Source organism: Pagrus pagrus (assembly GCF_965226575.1).
Source record: "Pagrus pagrus genome assembly, chromosome: 12".
Taxonomy (NCBI): Eukaryota; Metazoa; Chordata; class Actinopteri; order Spariformes; family Sparidae; genus Pagrus; species Pagrus pagrus.
Window position 1 is genome coordinate 5,603,129 of NC_140196.1, and position 18,592 is coordinate 5,621,720.

The window sequence follows — 18,592 nt, forward strand, 5'->3', positions numbered from 1 at the left end:
GTGCAATGCAAGATCAGTGGACTGCTTTTTAAAACCAGGTCCCTACATTGCCCACAATGCAACTTAGCCGCTAAGTGACATCACTGGAAGCAATTTACTGTATCAGATTACATGTAGCTTCCTCTGGAGCCACAAAAGGCTTCATACTACTTTTTCACATATACCCTTTAAGTGATAACCTGAGGCCTGAATTCAAGTCAATCCCAAGTCAGTGTAGTTCAGTGAGGTGCACAGTCAACTCAGAGTAACACATATAAAATATTCAAAGTAAACCCCACACATGGCAGCTCCAGACAGACAGGTGAGGTTCACTCTGAGTTCACTTCATGTGGGATGGAAGGGAAAAGATGGGAAGGATTTCCACATCTAAGACTTAAAGCTGCTACAGGGATTATAAACATACATGTCTGGGTCTGTTCATAATTAAAATAATTAGGCTACGTCAATATAAAACCTTGAAAATAAACATCTCATCAACATAAACATCTTTTTACCGGACATAATATCCTCATGTGACAGAACTTTGCAGCCAATTCTTAATCAGCAACCTGAAACATCCCAAGCTGCAGAGGATTTCAAGATATCTTAGCAATCGATTCCACAGATTCAACGCTGAACACAGAAAACGTTTCCTTCCCCAGGATCCTCTTTTGCCTCGGTGCAACAAAATCAGTGGAAGTGCCCATTGTGGATGGCTGTGAATATTCCTCATCTGTATAAAATAGTTTTTGAGGTATTGACAAACGGCACAATCGTGTGCAGAATCCACAACTGGATCTGAGAGACGCTCAAGGATCTCTAAATGAGAAGGGTCAAGGTAAGTTCTCAAGAGGAGATTCAGAATAACCCTCACTACCTTGTTTTGAGAAGTTGTTTTTAAGGTAGATGGCTTAGCCCTGAATGCAGCATTTGCCCTGTGATTGGCTGGTAACTTGCTGAAAGTGTAGCAAGCTTGACTCCAGGCCACTGACAGCATGAACAGGATCAACGGGTATTTAAAAGGATGAGTGTAAGATAGAAACTTTTATACATCAAGTGACCAGGGTACACTGTGAAGATTCACATCATTTTACGTCCTAGAACAGAACTAAGAACCGCTTTCTGTATTTTACCAGCCCAAAGGATGAATGACACATTCAACCCTGGATGAAGCCACAGAGCCTGTTATCAGAATCACAGGGAGACGTGCAAATACTCTTAATTCAAACCACTTAAACTGCCTTTTGCGTGCACTACCTTTTAAAGTGATATTCACAGTTTTAATGTCTATGGCAACTTTCCCAACTTGTAAAGTCTTAAGGGATTTGGAAGTCTTCACTTTATTCTCGCTCGTCTTATGGCCACAGCATCTGTTGTTCTGTAATCAGTCTGTTGTGAAGGATTCGGTTGAATTAACAGCAAACAATTTATCTGCGCTGAAGAGGAGAATATCTGCTAATTTGAGATGCACAGTGCAGAACAGCAGGGACGGATTCAACGTTTAGATGGATTTTCATTTTGTTAGAGTTCTTTTCTCAGGCTCAGTGGCCACACACACACAAACACATTAGTAGTTTACTCAAGCTGTGATATACTAATGGGATTGAGACCTCTGTAGGAGCAAACAGGAATCTCCGGGGATGTTCGATTTAGAAGGTAGTGTCTCACCCTTTCCGGCGTGATAAGACAGATATTCCCACAGGTCATCGCATCTAACAGCAAAAAACCGAGATAACTAGTTAGTATGCTATTAACTGGATTGCTTTTTTTCTAAGGCTGCAAGTCGATCTGAACTTCACCATTTAAAGTCAGAGAGTAGCATCTGCTATCCAAAAAACATAAATAAAGTTAAGTATAACCTGGTCTGTTTTCTGATTCCTGTACTGTACACAGATTGAGATATCATCTGATTTCAAGCATACGTCATTAATATTGACTAGACAGGCAGAATGAATTGCCACTTTCATTTAGCCGCTGGCAGGTTGATTGTCTGTGGAGGTCAATGAAAAAGATAGATGCTGAAAAAGTAGAGTTAGAAGAGGCATCTGAATAATTTGGACTTGTTGGGCTTTATCATGTGGTGCTGACCGATGCATTGTATTTTCAGTGTCTTCGCAATATGAACATGCACGATAAGCACATTGTAATATACTGCCTGAAACGCAATTAATAATCTCTGTGAGCTCTGTGAGGCTGTACTTAGAGCTAAATGCTAACACTAGCATGCTAAACCTGTAAATATTTAGCAGATACAATGGTCCTACCACATTCACCATCTTAGACTCTACTGCGTTAGCATGCTTACATTGGCTGATCAGCATTAATGTTGTCGTCATTTTAGCCAAACTGCAGTTAGCAATCCCCTCCCTCCTCTCTACGTCACCACATGAACATGCAGGTCATGTGGTGATGTATCAAAGTAATTGGGATTCCTCCTCTGGGACTCATAAATATCTGTGCCAACATTCATGGCAATCCATCCGATACGCGTTGAGCTATTTAAAATCTAGACCAAAGTTGTGGACCAACCAATGGGCAGACAAGACTATTAATAGAGCCTTGCAGCTAGCATGGGATAAAAAAAACCCTTGGAAAATAAAAAAAAGCTCTAAGAAACATTTCCATGAAGCTTAACCAGTATGACAATAAACACCAACAAACTGAGTTACATTATTTTTCTCAAACAGGGAGACTGATCTCTTATCTTGTGCTCCCTGTCATTATTCTTCTCTGTTTGTGTCTTTGAGCGTGGTAACTGATAACTAATGCTCGACTGAATGGCAGAAATAGAGGGCATGAACAAATAATGTCGTCTACGGCTATTCGGCTGTTCAGAAATACATGTACAGTGACTGTGTGTTTGAGAATCCTTACAAGGAGCTTTCCCTTTCGCATAATCAGACTTCAAGACATGAATATTAAAGGATAAGTTATCCATGGAAAGTCGGGTGAAGTTTCATAGTCCACAATACATTTCTGGAGCTTCACAACAAAACAACATTGCATAATGGCTGTTTTGTAAATAAAATGGCTCTAAGCAGCTCATCTGGTGTAATCCAAGTCTCTGGAAGCCACGAAATCCCAAATTGATTTGAAATGACAGTATTTACACCCTCGATGCACAGTCGAGCTCGTGCACCCACTTCAGACAGGGTGCTTATAGTATAACATAGCAGCTGCAGTGAATATTTCAGCCGGAAAAAAGGGTGTAAATAACATCTTTTGGGGCTTCCTGGGCTTCTGGAGATTTAGCCACTCGAGCTGTATGGAGCTATTTTATGCTCTATTTTTCAGCAGTTTGTCTTATTGTTTTATAAGACAAACTGCTGAAATCTACTTCAGTTGTTTAGGCGAATGCTGCAACGTTGTTTTACTGTGAAGCTCTAGAAATGTTTTGTGGACTGCGAAATATTCACCTGACTTTCCATCTGCATTGAGGTGAGTAGGTAATGACTGAATTTACATTTTTGGGTGAACTTTTCCTTGAAAGGACAAAGGAAAGCTGACAGGCACTAAGGACAAATAAAAATGTGTTCATTTTTAATAAATACAGACTGCATGTGACTATTGTAAGAAAAGTTACAGCCCTGAGTTCAATCCAGCACTCAGTTTGTTTGCGTTGTTACTTTCTTAACTTGAGAAATCATCCCCCCACATTTACAAACGCTCACACATGCCAGCACGCACGCGCGCACATCATTAGTAGATACCATCAGCTGCACTCTTCCTGCTGCTGAGGCATGTTTGTACACACAATGGCTGTCTGAAGGCACATTAGTCAGTGGAAGCTTGAAAGTATTTCTCCTCTGCAACGGTGTAACAAGACAATGAATGCTGAAACGCTGTAATGAGCCGGTCCCCGAGCAGGTTGCAGGCCTGCTTAGGACGAACAGAATCAGCAGAAGAGTCCCACAACAGAGAGGGAGAGAGAGAAACAGTGGCAGAGGCTGAGAGACACTAAGACCAGATCTCTGCTGAAGTAGATGCACTTTAAAATACATTTTTCTTGGACTTCAATTTAAATTAAATGGTTGTTTTCTAACACTAAAAGCTGAATGCTTTGAAAAAGTACTTTAAAATGGGGGTTACATGATGCACTCAGTGATAAGATAGAGATCACTTTTGATTTGCCACTATCAATGCAGACATTTATACCTTTTTGATGGACTAAACCACTCTAGCTGAATAACTGATGGAGACAGTAATTCATGAGAAACTCTAAGAAAAGGCAATGTTTATCTTTCCTTTCTATGGATTGGTAAACATGGCCTGCTAGAAGAGAAAAGTGGAAAATGGCAACAACATTTCCTCCGATGAAAACATTATCTGTGCGTCCTTTCATCGCTCGGTGAAGATTTGCGTCCAAGTGGAGCAGAAGTTCAGCTCCAAACTACTCTCGACAGAATGAACAGTTGCTTTTCAGACAATGGCAGAAGGATCACTGACATGAAATGCCCTATTCCATCTACAAACTTACAAACTACCTTTGACAGGCAGGATCCCTGAACTAAGACAAAGATGAAAAAAACTTTGACTGAACAAGCTGTGGACTAGATGCTGGGAAACATATGAGAAGCTTGACATAAAGAAGATTCAGAGGCATGGTGAGTAGTCACGCTTTAAATAAATAAATACACTAGATTTTAAGACCAAAGTTATTTTAGATTGAAAGTGTTCACAGGAGACACATTTCAGGCGTTTCCTCTAGGGGCCATGATTAACAAATTTTGTTTAACCTGTTTATGTTCTGAAATGACAAGTCTGAAGAGGAAGAATTGGTGCTTTAGTCATCCCAGTACTCCAAAAGTATGAGGAGAACTATTAACACACTTTTCTTCTTTTATTTTTATCTTGGCTTAAATAGCAGATAAGGAGGACTGTACTTCTGTCTGACTTCCTTAATGGGAAAGAGGCCATTCTCCAAAGTATTTGCACTCCAACACTCTCTCTCTCTTAGACTTTGCTAAATTGCTCTCCTCCTACTGAGGACACTTTGTGTTTCTAAACCTGCTACAATATTGACACATATACTGTAGGACTGGGTGACAAGATCAAATATCACAATATTGTTTGACCAAATATCTTGATATCAATATTGGGACAATATAGTGGAGATGACTATTGGTACTTTCACAAAACACTAACACAATGAGATTTTCGACAAACATAACATCAGTAACGTGGATACAAAGACTAAGGGGGTAAAGGCAAGTATTAGAACAAGACAATTACATCACTTTACTGTAATGCAGCCTTTAAAACCAGGAAAAGACAACACTAATGCCATAAACTTCAAATTTGGACCAGTTTTGTATCTGGATTTAAACAAAATCGAGTATCCATCCAGGTATTCTCCAAGATAGATGACTTCCTTGTTCTTAAGAAGTGCGTTGAACAGGGTCAGGGACTGTATGATCAGTAACCAGACACTTTTTGATCATTCCTCTGACTGTAACCATCTCCCTTCCTTACAAAGATCCAGCTTGCAGATACCTTACTGAGCCACATTCCCTTTGTTGAGTATATTTCCATGCAATAGCAGAGTTTTATTGTTGAGAATAAAACACTGGAGATAAGCCCGTCTATCTCGTGGAAATCTGCCATGGTGTATTTACAAGTGGCTATTACATCTTATACACGAGCACGGAGGAAGGGAGATCTTAAGAGCCTATTGGACCTTGAAAATACTATACAGTCTAGAGGCTGAAATCAGGCTGTCACCCAAAAGATATCAGGCAAAACAATTAGAGCCGGCCTGCTCTGCCTTACACCAACCACTAACAATGACAGCACAGTCACAAATCTTTTTTTTGTGCCAAATAAAGGTAATAAAATTCAGGTTATTCTCCGGATTGGCTTACTGTGTATCCTGCTAGGGGAGAAAAACCAAACACAAACCCTTCACAGATAGCAGTGGGGCATTTTAAATCTGCTGACATAAACAGAATAATGAGGACGTTCTGCTGGCTGCTGAGAAGCCCTCTAATGAGGTCAAGTTTATTTTGATGCACTGGAGAGGTCTGGAATGGGAGGAGACCTTATATGGACTTTATATGGATACTAACCAAATATAACAGTGTGCCCAGCAGGGATCCACATTTAGACCACTGATCTTTGCTTTGGCATTAGAGCCACGAGCCGAAATAGTTAGGATTTTTGCCAACGTGAGCAGTATAATGATTGGTTATGATCGCTGGATGATATTTCTTTCTACGCTGCCAATATTCTTTTGCTGTTGTCCACTCTAAACATAGTGATTGCTTACTCTTGTGAAAGCAGCATCCACTAGATAATTTCAAGAAATCTGAAGCTTTGCCCTCAGGCACCACTATCCTCCTTTCCTCCTTCTCTGTTCGTCTCATCTGTCCTCTTCCACACCCCTTTGTCTAATCTACTTTCTTCTGTGTTTCCCTTTTCCGCTATCCACGCTTCCACCTCATCACTCCTTCCTAACCTGCACCCCTCTTCTCTTTCCCTTTTCATCTCCTTTGTTCCTACTCACATTCCTCGCCTTCCCTCTCCTCTCTTCTGCCTCTGTTGTGGCACTGCATTATTGATGCCAGCCTATTATGTGTCAGTGTGGTAGGAGGGAATGACAAGGATGGTGAAAGAAAGAAAAAACAGTAGAAGAAGGACGGGAAGAGATTTGCTCAACAGTCTGTGCATAAAACACACTAAACCAGACAAAGTAACACTCACAACTAAAAGGAAATATTGTCCCAATGAAAAAAGTTAAGTCCTAGTTGAAAAGAAAAATATAGTTAAGACTGTGAGATTGCATCAAGGTGTGCTCTGAGAAGTTTTACCAAAGTGACGTGGATAAAGGGAAGCTATCTGAGGCATCTGATTCATGTAAGTGACACACAAGAAAAACCTAAACAAAGAAAGATGTGAGGCACAAGATTAAATAAGAATGCAAAACGTTTCTGTCACTTCAAGTCAAAGGTCGGCTTTGAAATTGATGGATTTTTAAAAACCCTTTTTCAATCCGCCTGTCTCCTCTGTAATCTCACCTGCTCAAATGCAGCAATATCATATCAGTGAATTATTTAAATTGTACATTTAGGGTCAGCCTGAAAAAGCCCTTTTTTTTGCCTAAAGGACTTCGAGGAGGAAGAGCAAAGATAAGTGATGAGACAGAAGGACAGAGGGAGAGAAGATGGAAAATGGAGGAATGGAAGAAACAAGCTGTCAATACATTAGCGTGCTGACTGGATGCTTGTATGTAGTGCTGCTTAGAGTGCACTCAGCACGTCTTCTGAGTGGTCTATAAGCAGCAGATAGTGGAATTAGGTACGCCGCCTCTTACATGCACTCACTGCAAAGACATACACAATCAGTGAGAGGCAGCAGCTCTGCATACTGTGGGAATAACACAGGAAGTGCCTACAGCTGAGCTCTCAAATGAGTTCATTTGCAAAATAGAAGCCAGAAATAAAATAAACACACGCGCACAATGAAAATGTACATGCTAGAGGCCATGCTCAATATCTTCTCGTTGCTCGCGTTTTTTTTCCTGTTTTGCTCTTATGAAAAAAGCAAAAAAAATGTGTGTTTCATCATTGTCAGCTTGAGCTCCTTAATGCTAAAGTATGCTGAATACAGAGTCCTTGCAATAGCATGACTTGCAAAATCAGAGTGACTCACAGCAAAGAATATTAACGCAGGAAAGCGAATAAACACAGCAAGGCCAGAAAAAAATGCTGCTGACTGAAAGAAAGTATGGATTTATGTGAGTCTTTGGCGCAACAAAAGGCACATCACTTGAAGGAGACATTTTTTTAAACTTTTACGAGATCACTTCTCACCTGTGTGGTAAACAAACACCCCCCTCTTGCACTGTCATTCCTGATACTTTTTGCCTCAACCCTTAAGAAACAGCACTTCTATACCGCTAAGTGCATTCTAAGCATACCGATAACTGAACGGAAAGACTTTGCAGTCAGTCTCTCGTGTTTGAGATGAACTTCAATCTCTATCTGAATAGGCACTTCAATCTCTCCTGGTAACTGCTGCAAACATGCAGAGAGGCAGCACACTATCACCACCACCACTACCACCACCACCACCACCACAGCCCAATTAATCTCCTCAATAACAAAGGAAGGCTTCTAATCAACACAGGACAGGGGCACAACAAGCATGATTATAGCAGGCAGATAAGGCAGATAATTGCAGGTGCTGTATAGGAGGGTGATTTTGTGCTGCTCCAACATTCAGTGCCTATAATCGAACTCAGATATAAATGATAAACAGCAGGGGGTCAGCAGCTGTCTGGAGCAGCATGTAATTGGCGAAATTGGAAAGTTTAACAGTGATTCACAGTGATTTGTGAATTGTTCAGTTATCTTGGATTGATGTGAAACAGCTGCAAACACAATAAATCTTTGGCCCCTCGACTTATCCTTTTTTAAAATCTCAGGCCTCAGCTGAGAAAATTACAGCGTGTTTGTCTAAACTCTCACCCCTCTGTTAACATGGATTTTTTTTCCTACTCTGAGGACCCTGCTGTGAGCAAATAACACCTCATTTATAAGGATTTAGATCAATGCCAAACACAGTTGTTCTTTATCTTGCCAAACTGGGCAAACCTGGTCCGTAGCTTTATTATAAAATGGCCCAGATAGTTGGAAATTAATTCTTCTTTATCTTTTTGTCCCTCTTCCTCTGTTTTGTCCAACTTCGTTTGCATGTTTGGACACATAACATTCATCTTTAGCTTACAGGACGTTAGAGGAGTGAATCTTGATTTCTATAGCACCCTTTGACTGTGAGTGAACACCTTTTGAACACCTGGATTCAACTGATAGGCCCTCTAGACTCATGGAGAGTGATAAATGTGTGTAGAGAGGAGTGATCCATCCACAAGACCATTACCACAGCTAAAAAAGAGGAAGGAAAATAAGCATCCTGTGTGTGTGTGTGTGTGTGTGTGTGTGTGTGTGTGTGTGTGTGCGTGCATGGTTGTGCTCCCACATACGCTCACAAATAAGTCAGTGCTGGTAGACGTGTAAAGGTTTTTGTCAGATGTGACATTCCTTCAGTGTGTTCGATCGACATGGAAAATGGAAGCCTCTTCCTCTCTCGCTCTCTCTCTGCCAGCTTCCTTTCATCCCTCTCTGGCCCCCTCCTCTCGTGGGGTGAGAATTGCAAAATCAATAGAGCTAAATGGAGTTGCTGCGGAAGCCATTGAGTGTCCTTTCTAAGTGCTGGAGGAACAAGGACAGTACGAAGCAGCTTTGACACCTCTTCTCCTTTTTCCCTCCGTCCACCATACTCCTTTTTAAACAGTCTCTACTACTCATGTTCTCATTAGTCACCTTGAGGCACTGTAGCAGCTCCGATGCATAAAGACAAAATGATGAGGATCACTGAGGTTAGATACTACACATCCATTTTCAAGCTATTTATGTAATTGGATAAGTTTTCTTTGCTCAGAAAGTCGTAGTTTTTTTTTTTACAAAAAAGCAAAAAACTAATTAAGTCAACATTATGTAACTTTTTTTTACCTTAAAATAAAAGCTTCAAGATCATTTAGACAACATGTAACACAAACTATATAGACGCCACCAGTGCTCTGCCAAAAAAAAAGATAAATGTAAAAAAACAAAGAAAAACAAACAGTGTAGGTTGTTGTACAATCTAACAAAGTGGCAAAATATATCTGTAGAAGAAATAGTTGGATCAAAAGAGAACAACTGAGGATATCCCAAGCCTCGACAGTGGATGCCTGTGCTTTATGAATTACAGCTTTCTATGCGAGCAATATCCCTAAAATGATTCACCCATTCTTTCATCGATGGAGGCACAGGGGAGAAGCATGAGTGTATTATCGTCTTGTTGGTGGCAGTTAAACCTGCAGAAAATAATCTTCCTAAGGGCTAACCTGGTGCTATCACTGAGTCTGGAGCTGTCATCGAAAAAAAATAAGGTGGACTGTTTAGGAATAGGGATGTTCAGAATATTTTCAAGACACTTGTCCACGGTATTCTGATTTACAGACGCGCCTGCAGTGTGTGACATAAAATCTGTGCACGAACTTAAAGTGAATGAGTTGATATCAAGACCCTGTCCCTCGAGGTCACAAGCCTAGGACATAACTACCTCCAAAGTTTTGCCATTTTCAGAGATTAACTCATTATAAGTGGTGGAAGCTGACTAAGTACTTTATGAATTATACATGAGAAACACAAACTATATTGTTGGTTCAGACAATCATCATTCAAGATAAAAAATGGCTGCATTTCCACTTGAGTTGTGCAGTGCAGTAAAGCTTCTGGCATCCAAAATAAACAGACCCAAAACAGGCTCTTGTATTTGTAGAAGGCTGCTGCTGTTTGCTAAAACACTGTGCTCACTTCCCTTTGACGTAATATATTGTTTAATGTGCCGCTTTAGGGCACATTAAACAATGACACAGACGTACAGCAATTGTGGAAAAAAAAAGACACACAGTTTTTTCATTGGCAGTAGCCGAAGTCAATAATTGAATCAAGCTGCAAGCCATGTTTTCTAATTACAGGAATTCACACAAAGCCAGCTTCTCTAATGTACTGATCTTCCTACTGCCATGTAAGTGCATGATCAACATTTGCCAAAACAATCGTCTTTTAAGAGATTCAGGAAACCATTACCATAAGCAGACATACTGTACCTATATACAGCAGGTTAAGCCGAGTATTATTTTCCTTCACTTTGTCCATTCACGCTCTTATCATGTGGTTTCTCACATTAACCTCCTGTATTTCAGATCAGTTCCCATTCATATTTAATGTAGAAATACTGCACAAGTGATTTGTACTGGTGAGTAACTCATCACCTATTCTCTTTGACTGCACAGCAGGCATCGTCCATGTTCCTTCTCAAGATCCATCTGAGAAGTGATCCCTACCGTCTACGTTCTGTTTATGTGTGTGGGAAGGAATTATAAAGAGAGCGCGAGAGCAAAAAAAGAGACTGAAAGAGAAGTGCGTCTTGAGGTTGTTTGCGAAGAAAACTCAGTCGACCTCTTGGCTGCCCTTCTTTTTGTCACATTGGCCTCTGTGGGCCTCGAGAGAAAACAAACACTGGACTGAGAAAAAACTTTTCAATCTACCTTTGACCCAGAACAAATGACCAGCTGGTTGAAAGGGTCACACAAACACCAACAGAGATAGCGCCAAAGAGACACATAAGGATTAACTGCATAGCACAAGCAAACCTGTAAATACAATTACAACAGAGAGTAGACGTGCATGCTGATACATGGTCACATGCCCAAGAGTGCACGAACACGGAAAGACTCAAACACAAATCTCTGATAATCTGCTTAGTGAGCAAAAACTCCGGAGAGCTTGCTGTAATTATGAAGCATTTTCAGTATGAGGAGGATATATGCTGTATCCCAAGGGTGAACAATTAGATTAGATCTACATCTACTATCCATTATTAGTGAGCTGGGGAGAGTCTGTGGAAGGAGGGGATTCCCGTGTAAGAGAGTTCATTGGCTTATCATGAAAATCACTCTGACTCCAGGGACTTTATTTTATTTTTACACTAGGATTTTCTCTGTTGGCTGGCTGCCTACTGAGCTGGACTGACTAGACGCTCAGACAGATGATTCTCACTCAAGCGTCAACCTTACTGAGGTGTCCTTCAGCAAGACCTTTAATCCCTCCAACGTCACAGTTACTGGTCTTGATCCTCACTTGTAATGTCTGCGCAAAAATAAGATGTCAATTTGCAGTCTAAGACCTCACATTTCTGTCTTTCTACCCAGATAAAATACCTGGCTACTGTGTGTAATGTAATTTAGAGGTAATTATTGCACCATCGTGTGTACATCTGCAGGGTTATTCCAGTAGGAAAAGCGCTGTGCAACATTCAGCGGGAATTAAATTTTTTTCTATCTGAAACAATTCACATGGTGCAACATTTTCATTTCAAAGGCTTTCTGCAGGACTGAAGCTTGACTGCAAATTAGTTCAACAACTCACCAGAACCATGACAGATAATAGAGATCTGCTGCTAGGTGAGCTATTATCCATAACTAAAAAGACTTTTCCAAATTGGGTCTATGCTTGTGTTTGTGGGTGTGAGGTTCTGTGTGTCTGTGTGCGTTGGATAACGGTGTCTTCTCCCCTCTTATCTCCTACAGCGAGTAGAAGAAAGTGATGGAGGGCCTGTGGTAATTAGAACGGAGAGCTTCTCCCTTCACTACGCAAATAATGATAGCCCCTCACCTGCTGTAGAAAATCAGCCTCAATCTATGCTCGAGCTCAAATAGGACACAGACAAGCTTACACACACACAAACACACACGCACACACACACTCCTCACCTGCTCCAGTTTCCAGTGGAACTCAGCGGGTCTGAAAGTGTCGACCTGAGTGAAATCTCTTCTGAGCAGAAACACCAGGCGGCAGTTGTGGACGTACAGGGAGTAATGGTGGCGGTTCATTTCTGCAACAGGAAGCATGCGTTATCACACAAAGACAGAATATACACAATTACACATAATTCTACATCAGACAAACGTTTAAGGAGATAAATAGACAATGAGCCTCCGTTTTCACAATATAGCATCACTTCTGGCTCACAATCTTCTTCACAGTCTTCTTCTCTATTGTAGCTGAATAGTCTGTTAAAATATGTTTCTGAAATAATTTTAGGGAAGAAATAAGCAGTGTACAGTAGTAACAGAATCTTGGTTTATAGTATATCAGCACTGCCTGTTAGTATTGTACAGTAGTACTTGAGATCGGTCTCCACTTTTTGAAGGTCTCGGTCTTACACAAAGAGGACAAAGAGTCACTTGGGAAACCTGATGCTTGCACAAAAAATTGTATTGTGCAAGGCGGATGGTGAAACATGGAGAAGTGTGAGTGCTGAATAAAAATTGTTCATCTAAGTTAAGTTAATTTCAGCTCCTTTGGGTTCATCTGTATTTGATGTTCAAGACATTTATCAAGACATATCTAAAGGTATGCTTAGTTTAGACAGTTTGACACAGGTGAGGGTCATCTCAACAAACTGTGGAACAATCTGTACTGTACTATACCCTAAAATCCTCCAGATGACACGTTTTACGTCATTGGCTTATTTTTGCCCGTTAAAGAGGCTCTGGGTGCAGGCAAAATGAACTACTTAAATTGTAGTCGTACAAAGCTGACTGAAAATCGGCAAAGCTCCCTTTTAAGTTTTCATATGGAGGCAGTTTGATCTCCAAGACCATCCACAAAATGTCAAACAGTACAGCTGTGAGAAAGCCTTTTCAGTCACTGCAAATGGGTTCTCCACATCAAAACACAGCTGTCAGCATGACAGAAAGGGTCCAGTGAGTGTGGTCACAGAGTGCACGCTGCTGGCGTGTCTAGTTTTTCATTATCGACTGCCGACTGTTGGAGATGGCAACTAAAGGCAAGTCCCACTTGCTCTGCTTTTACAATGCACTAAATAAGCTTTAGGGGGTACGAGGTGTGCTGTGTGCAATAGATTCTCCTCTAAACACACCCCAACATCACATAGATGAAGTAGTGCTCCTCTTTCAAAGACACTGTTTGTTTCGTTTTTATGATCATTGGTGTCAACAGATAAAGAGCATTAGTCATTCCAACCTTGTATAAATGCATCAAAACATGACTAGGCAATATTTTTGATTTATCGTAATAAAGGTCTCAACCCCAATGCAACCCAGTTAAATGTAATATTCTTTACTAACAAAAAAAATAAAGAATGTTTTTAAGAAAAACTAGAGGCAAAAAAAGAAACATTTTGATGGATTTGAGTCACAATTTTACAATTTTTTTGTATTCTTACAAAATATAGAAAAATAATGATGTGATTTTCGATTGGGTCTGTACCGAACAATGTTCCCTTACATCTCTAGAGTCATCTTTGTAGTCCAGGGCATCTCTGTAGCGCCACAACATTTCATTTAAAATGGTGCTTTGTATTTTACCATTACCACAGAATTGCCGCAAACATTTAAATTAGCGGGATAAATGTACTGGGTTTTGAACATGTGATTGAAAATATTGGGGTAATTACACTACCATGTTGCTACTGAGATAATATTGCCATAATTATCATGCTAATTTATTTTATTTTTTTTGTTTTGTTCTCATTTCAGCCAAAGGAATGATGGTATACAAAACACAAACAGATCTGGCCCTCATAAGTCTTCTGCTACCATTCACATCCTTAAGCAAACAGTTGCAATGAAAGAAGGGTTTATAAGATTCTGATGGTCTACACAAACTACTCTGCAGTTTTGCATTACAAGATCAGACTACACATTTTCTAAGCTAATAAGCCATCTGTGAGACCATTGTGAGAGCGTGCAATGTGCAGATGGCTTGCTTAATTACACAGTTCAGGCAGCTCAGTTCAGACGTGCAGTTGGGGAAAAAAAGTTTAAAGTTTCAAAGGGCATTTGTGCCATTGTGGGCTTCAGTTTTGGCTTAATTATCTCGTTATTTTGAAAGGATGTTTTTGATCATGTCATGTTGCTAGTATGTCTCTAAGACTGAGGACACTTGGAAATGAAAGTTTTCAGTCAGAGAGCTGCAAGAATCAAGTAGTTTTCAGTATCCTAGAGCAGGAGCAGAGATGTTGCTGAAATGTAAGGAAATTACGGGTCAAAGACAATCTCAGTGAAAACGTTTTGCTCTAGTTGGTTTATTTTCACTTTTTTAATATGAAAATTTGCTTCTGAACAGTTGGAATGCGTGAAATAGTTTCCTCACCGGTCTTGTCAGAGTTACACAGTAAGGTTTCCTTCTCAGCTCTGAGTCCTGGACTGGGCCCGTGTTTCATCCACGTTGCTATGGTGAACTGATCTGTCAGGTTCTGGGGCACGACATGATCTGGAACATTAGCGGCCTGACGTCCGTCGAATCTGTAGATGAGATCGCTGTCTCGGCCACTGTCAGTTAGCAGAGACGCTGTCCAGTTCGTGGAAGGGCCGGGGGCAGGAAGGAGGTCGGTGCTGCCCGATGCTGCACCTGGATGTGCCAATCAGACGATACAGAGCTGTCAAGACGGCTGTACAGAGAATCAACCTCCAGAGAAACTGCTTCTCAAGAACTTTCTTTATTTCTACATGGTTTTTTAACAGAGGTTTGCCGACATCCGTTCACAACCTAATGTGTGAGCATGTCACAAATATAACTCTGACATCTGAGACTAGTGCTCATGTCACATAACAATGGTTACAAACTGTTTCTACGTACATGAAAAACACAAAAAGTTAATTTTAACACATTTTTGAAGACACAGTATAATTAACAACTTGCAACCATACATTGACTGTGATTGTAAATGTGACTTGATATCAGTTTGATAAGGATGAAGATGAAATATTCTTTATTTTCTGTATGTACTGTATATTTTACAGTGTGAAGCCATGGAAACATTTAACAGTTTTTGAAAAGGTGTTTGAAAATTCAATTTAAAATGAACATTATTTAAAAGTATTCCTCAGGATTAAAATGGCATGACAACCGGGGTATCATTAGACTGCAGATGGTGAGATGTTAAGAGCTAATTTCATCTCTGAAATACGTTTTTCGCCTCTCATTATTATCGCTACCCTTTGCGCTCTCTAGTCCTCGACTTTTAAACAGCACCTCACTATTTCAACGAGGCATTTCAATCAGTTTCTTCTCCACTCTTCACCTTTTCATACTTGCGTACTTCAACAACTTTTCTCTTTATGTTTTCTCTCGTTCTACTTACCACAAAGTTTTTGCAGAGACTTCTCAGAGTACGTTTCCCGGTCGCAGCCCTTCCCGATGTGATTGGTCTGCAGCTCCACCATCGCCTTCACGCCGGACAGGGGACCTCCACACGTTTCCAAGTGCATCTTGGGAAACAGCTGCCTGCTTCCAGTCCCTGGCTCATAATCCACCCGCTTGTTCCAACCTGTCATGGTCAAAATTTGTTTAGCAGTTTGTATAAAGGGAATAGTTCATTTTTTTACATTACATAAGAAATAAATGACACAGGATGTCATTGTTACAGTACTACAGTATATGTAAAAAGGCATCTGAAGAGTGGTTCATATCTGTCTCACCTCTCAAAAATTAGATATCTGGTCTGAGATCTCATATTCCTGTTAGTCCTCTTGAACATTTCACTTACTTTATCTCACTCTCTCTCTAAAGTGATCGTACACACACACCAGGAGATCCGAGCATAATTACCATGTTGTACTTTTACAGCGATCTGACAACAAAATTGGCAATTTCTACCCATCATGAGATAGTTCTGTTTGACCTGTCTCTTTTTACACCACTCTGTATTTCACATATTTTAAGAAACAGCAGTCGCTAGCTTTTATGATGGTGAGAAAGGCCATTTTTGTCCTGTCTTTTAAAATACATCGTCTTCATTCATCTTCTGGGATGCTGTGTGTAGAAGCAGGCTTTGGTCTGTTTTTAATATCTAATTGTGAGGTTAAATTTAGGAAAAGGTTTAGGAATAGGCTTTTTTTTCTGTCTTAACATTGAGGCACTGAAAGGCTCTTGGTTGCCTATACAAGTCTGTGGACAATTTGTTTAAGTTGTTTAATGCTGCTGGATTGTGGACTTCTTTGTGTAGGACTTGGGTTTTTAGTCCAAAGGATGTGACTTTGTGCACGTTCTTGAATGCCTTGTCCTGCTCTCTCTGCTCTGCTAACAGATAGCAACAGTAGCTAACGTTGGAGAAATGGAGTCTGCTAACAAAAACTTAGGATGACCGACTTAGGACATAACACAGAAGCCTCTTCAATCATATTAGTATGTATATGCGCACTTGAGTGCTTGAACTTATTTAATAAAAATCTATTTCAGCGTATTTATCTCATTAAACCCTGTTCCCCGTAGGACACACACAAGTCCTCTGATCTTGTTCTCTTTTCTTCTATATTTCAAGCATAATCAGAGCACTCCACAGAGATGTGGGACATAACATTTTATGTACTCCTGTAGGTGGTTTCATAATGAGCATGTGGGCCTTGAAAGAATGACAGGCGACCACACAGGTTGGCAACTTTGGCATTTTGAATTTCTTCAGTAAAATCTTGGTGTCATGTCAAAAGGAGACTGAAAGGGCCCACTAACATGACAGGCCTGGTAGAAAGGGGAGCTGACCTCCTCGTAACTGTCAGTCCTGTTGCCAGATGTTATATTTTCATTACCCAGGTGTGATATTTATCCTCGATGAACGAGAATCCCTAAATCACGGGGGTGAAAACGATTTCACAAGCTCCATTGTGTACAGGAAAGAGTGAACGCGCCTGTGAGTGTGTGGGTGTAGGTGGACAACTGGCAACTCTTGTGAAGCTGACACCACATTTTATCAAGTCTCCTGAGACAAACATTTACAAAGAGAAAAACTGAACAGGTAGGAGTGAGGAGGAGTGTGAGGTGAGGTGGAGCAAAATGTATTTAGAGTCTATTAATGCCAAGGCACCCTCTTCAAAAAACAGCTGCAGCAGCTCTGCTGACCTTTGCACACAGATGATGAATAAGGTTACATGGACCTACGACTTGATCTTCGAATGCATCATTGCATTATGTTTTATTCATGGATAAATGGCGCTACTATGGGTTAATGGATTTACAATAGGATTATGGAGAACGACCTCTTTTATGAGCCAAAATGCAAAGAATCATGCAACATTGATGAGGCTGTTAGCAGGGTATAATAGCAAGTGTTTCATTAACGCTGTGTGCCCATCTGAAGCTAAAAAATAATTGTATATTTTTTAGCAAGAGGAAGGTATAGCTAGCATTTTGTTGATTTTACAGTCTGTAACTCATATATTTCTTATCAAAAATAGCACACGTCCTCTAAATTGTTGAATACTTTGTTTCTTAAGGCCAACTGTGCTAAAATCAACGGCCCCTCAAAGCTATACTGCACGTGGAGATGACATTTAAATGAAGACTGGAGTCTCTCTCACTCTGCACCTCCATCCATCTGTGATATATTCTGACATTTCCCTCAGTGAGTGTCCCTAAATCCAAAATAACTGGCATTCAAGTAATTTTGTACAAAACGGATTTCAATTCAAATTATCTTCTCTAATCTTAGCACAAAATCATGTGATGCCTCCAGGGATGGAGCGAGATATTGCACATTTGAGTTAACTTTACGGTAGCTTAAAAACACCCATTAAGCTACAGTGGGTACTAGTTTCATTTGGAGGATTTCACGCGAGCTCCATTCTACGATTAAAGTAGTATTGTTAGTAGAAAAACTATTTTTCATAAATATTTTAATGAAAAATCACAATTTTTAGCAAATACACTGCCCGATTTTTCAATAGCTCCCAGGTCGTCTGACCGATTGACTCGAAATCAACGCTGACATGTCTTGTTACACTGGTAGAATGGGATACACCAGTTTTTACTGGATTTTAGTGGAAAAAATATTTTTCATGAATATTTTAATGAAAAATCACCATTTTTAGCGAATACACTGCCCGATTTTTTCAATATCTCCCAGGTCATTTGAGCCATCAACTCGAAATCAATGCCGACATGTCTTGTTATACTGGTAGAATGAGATACACCAGTTTTTTTTTTATTTAGTGGAAAAAATATTTTTCATGAATATTTTAATGAAAAATCACCATTTTTAGCGA

The 18,592-nt window shown here is 40.2% G+C and overlaps 1 protein-coding gene across 1 annotated transcript in view; it reads right to left on the reverse strand.

Moving 5' to 3' along the window:
• Positions 1-18,592, reverse strand: part of LOC311266742 (calsyntenin-2-like) — a 151,844-nt gene that overhangs the window by 22,418 nt on the left and 110,834 nt on the right. Inside the window, exons 7-9 of the mRNA XM_084369264.1 lie at positions 15,697-15,882; positions 14,706-14,963; positions 12,299-12,420 (exon numbers count right to left, since the gene is read on the reverse strand). Of these exons, the coding sequence (XP_084225390.1) occupies positions 12,299-12,420; positions 14,706-14,963; positions 15,697-15,882 (566 nt within the window). The remainder of the gene's footprint in view (positions 1-12,298; positions 12,421-14,705; positions 14,964-15,696; positions 15,883-18,592) is intronic.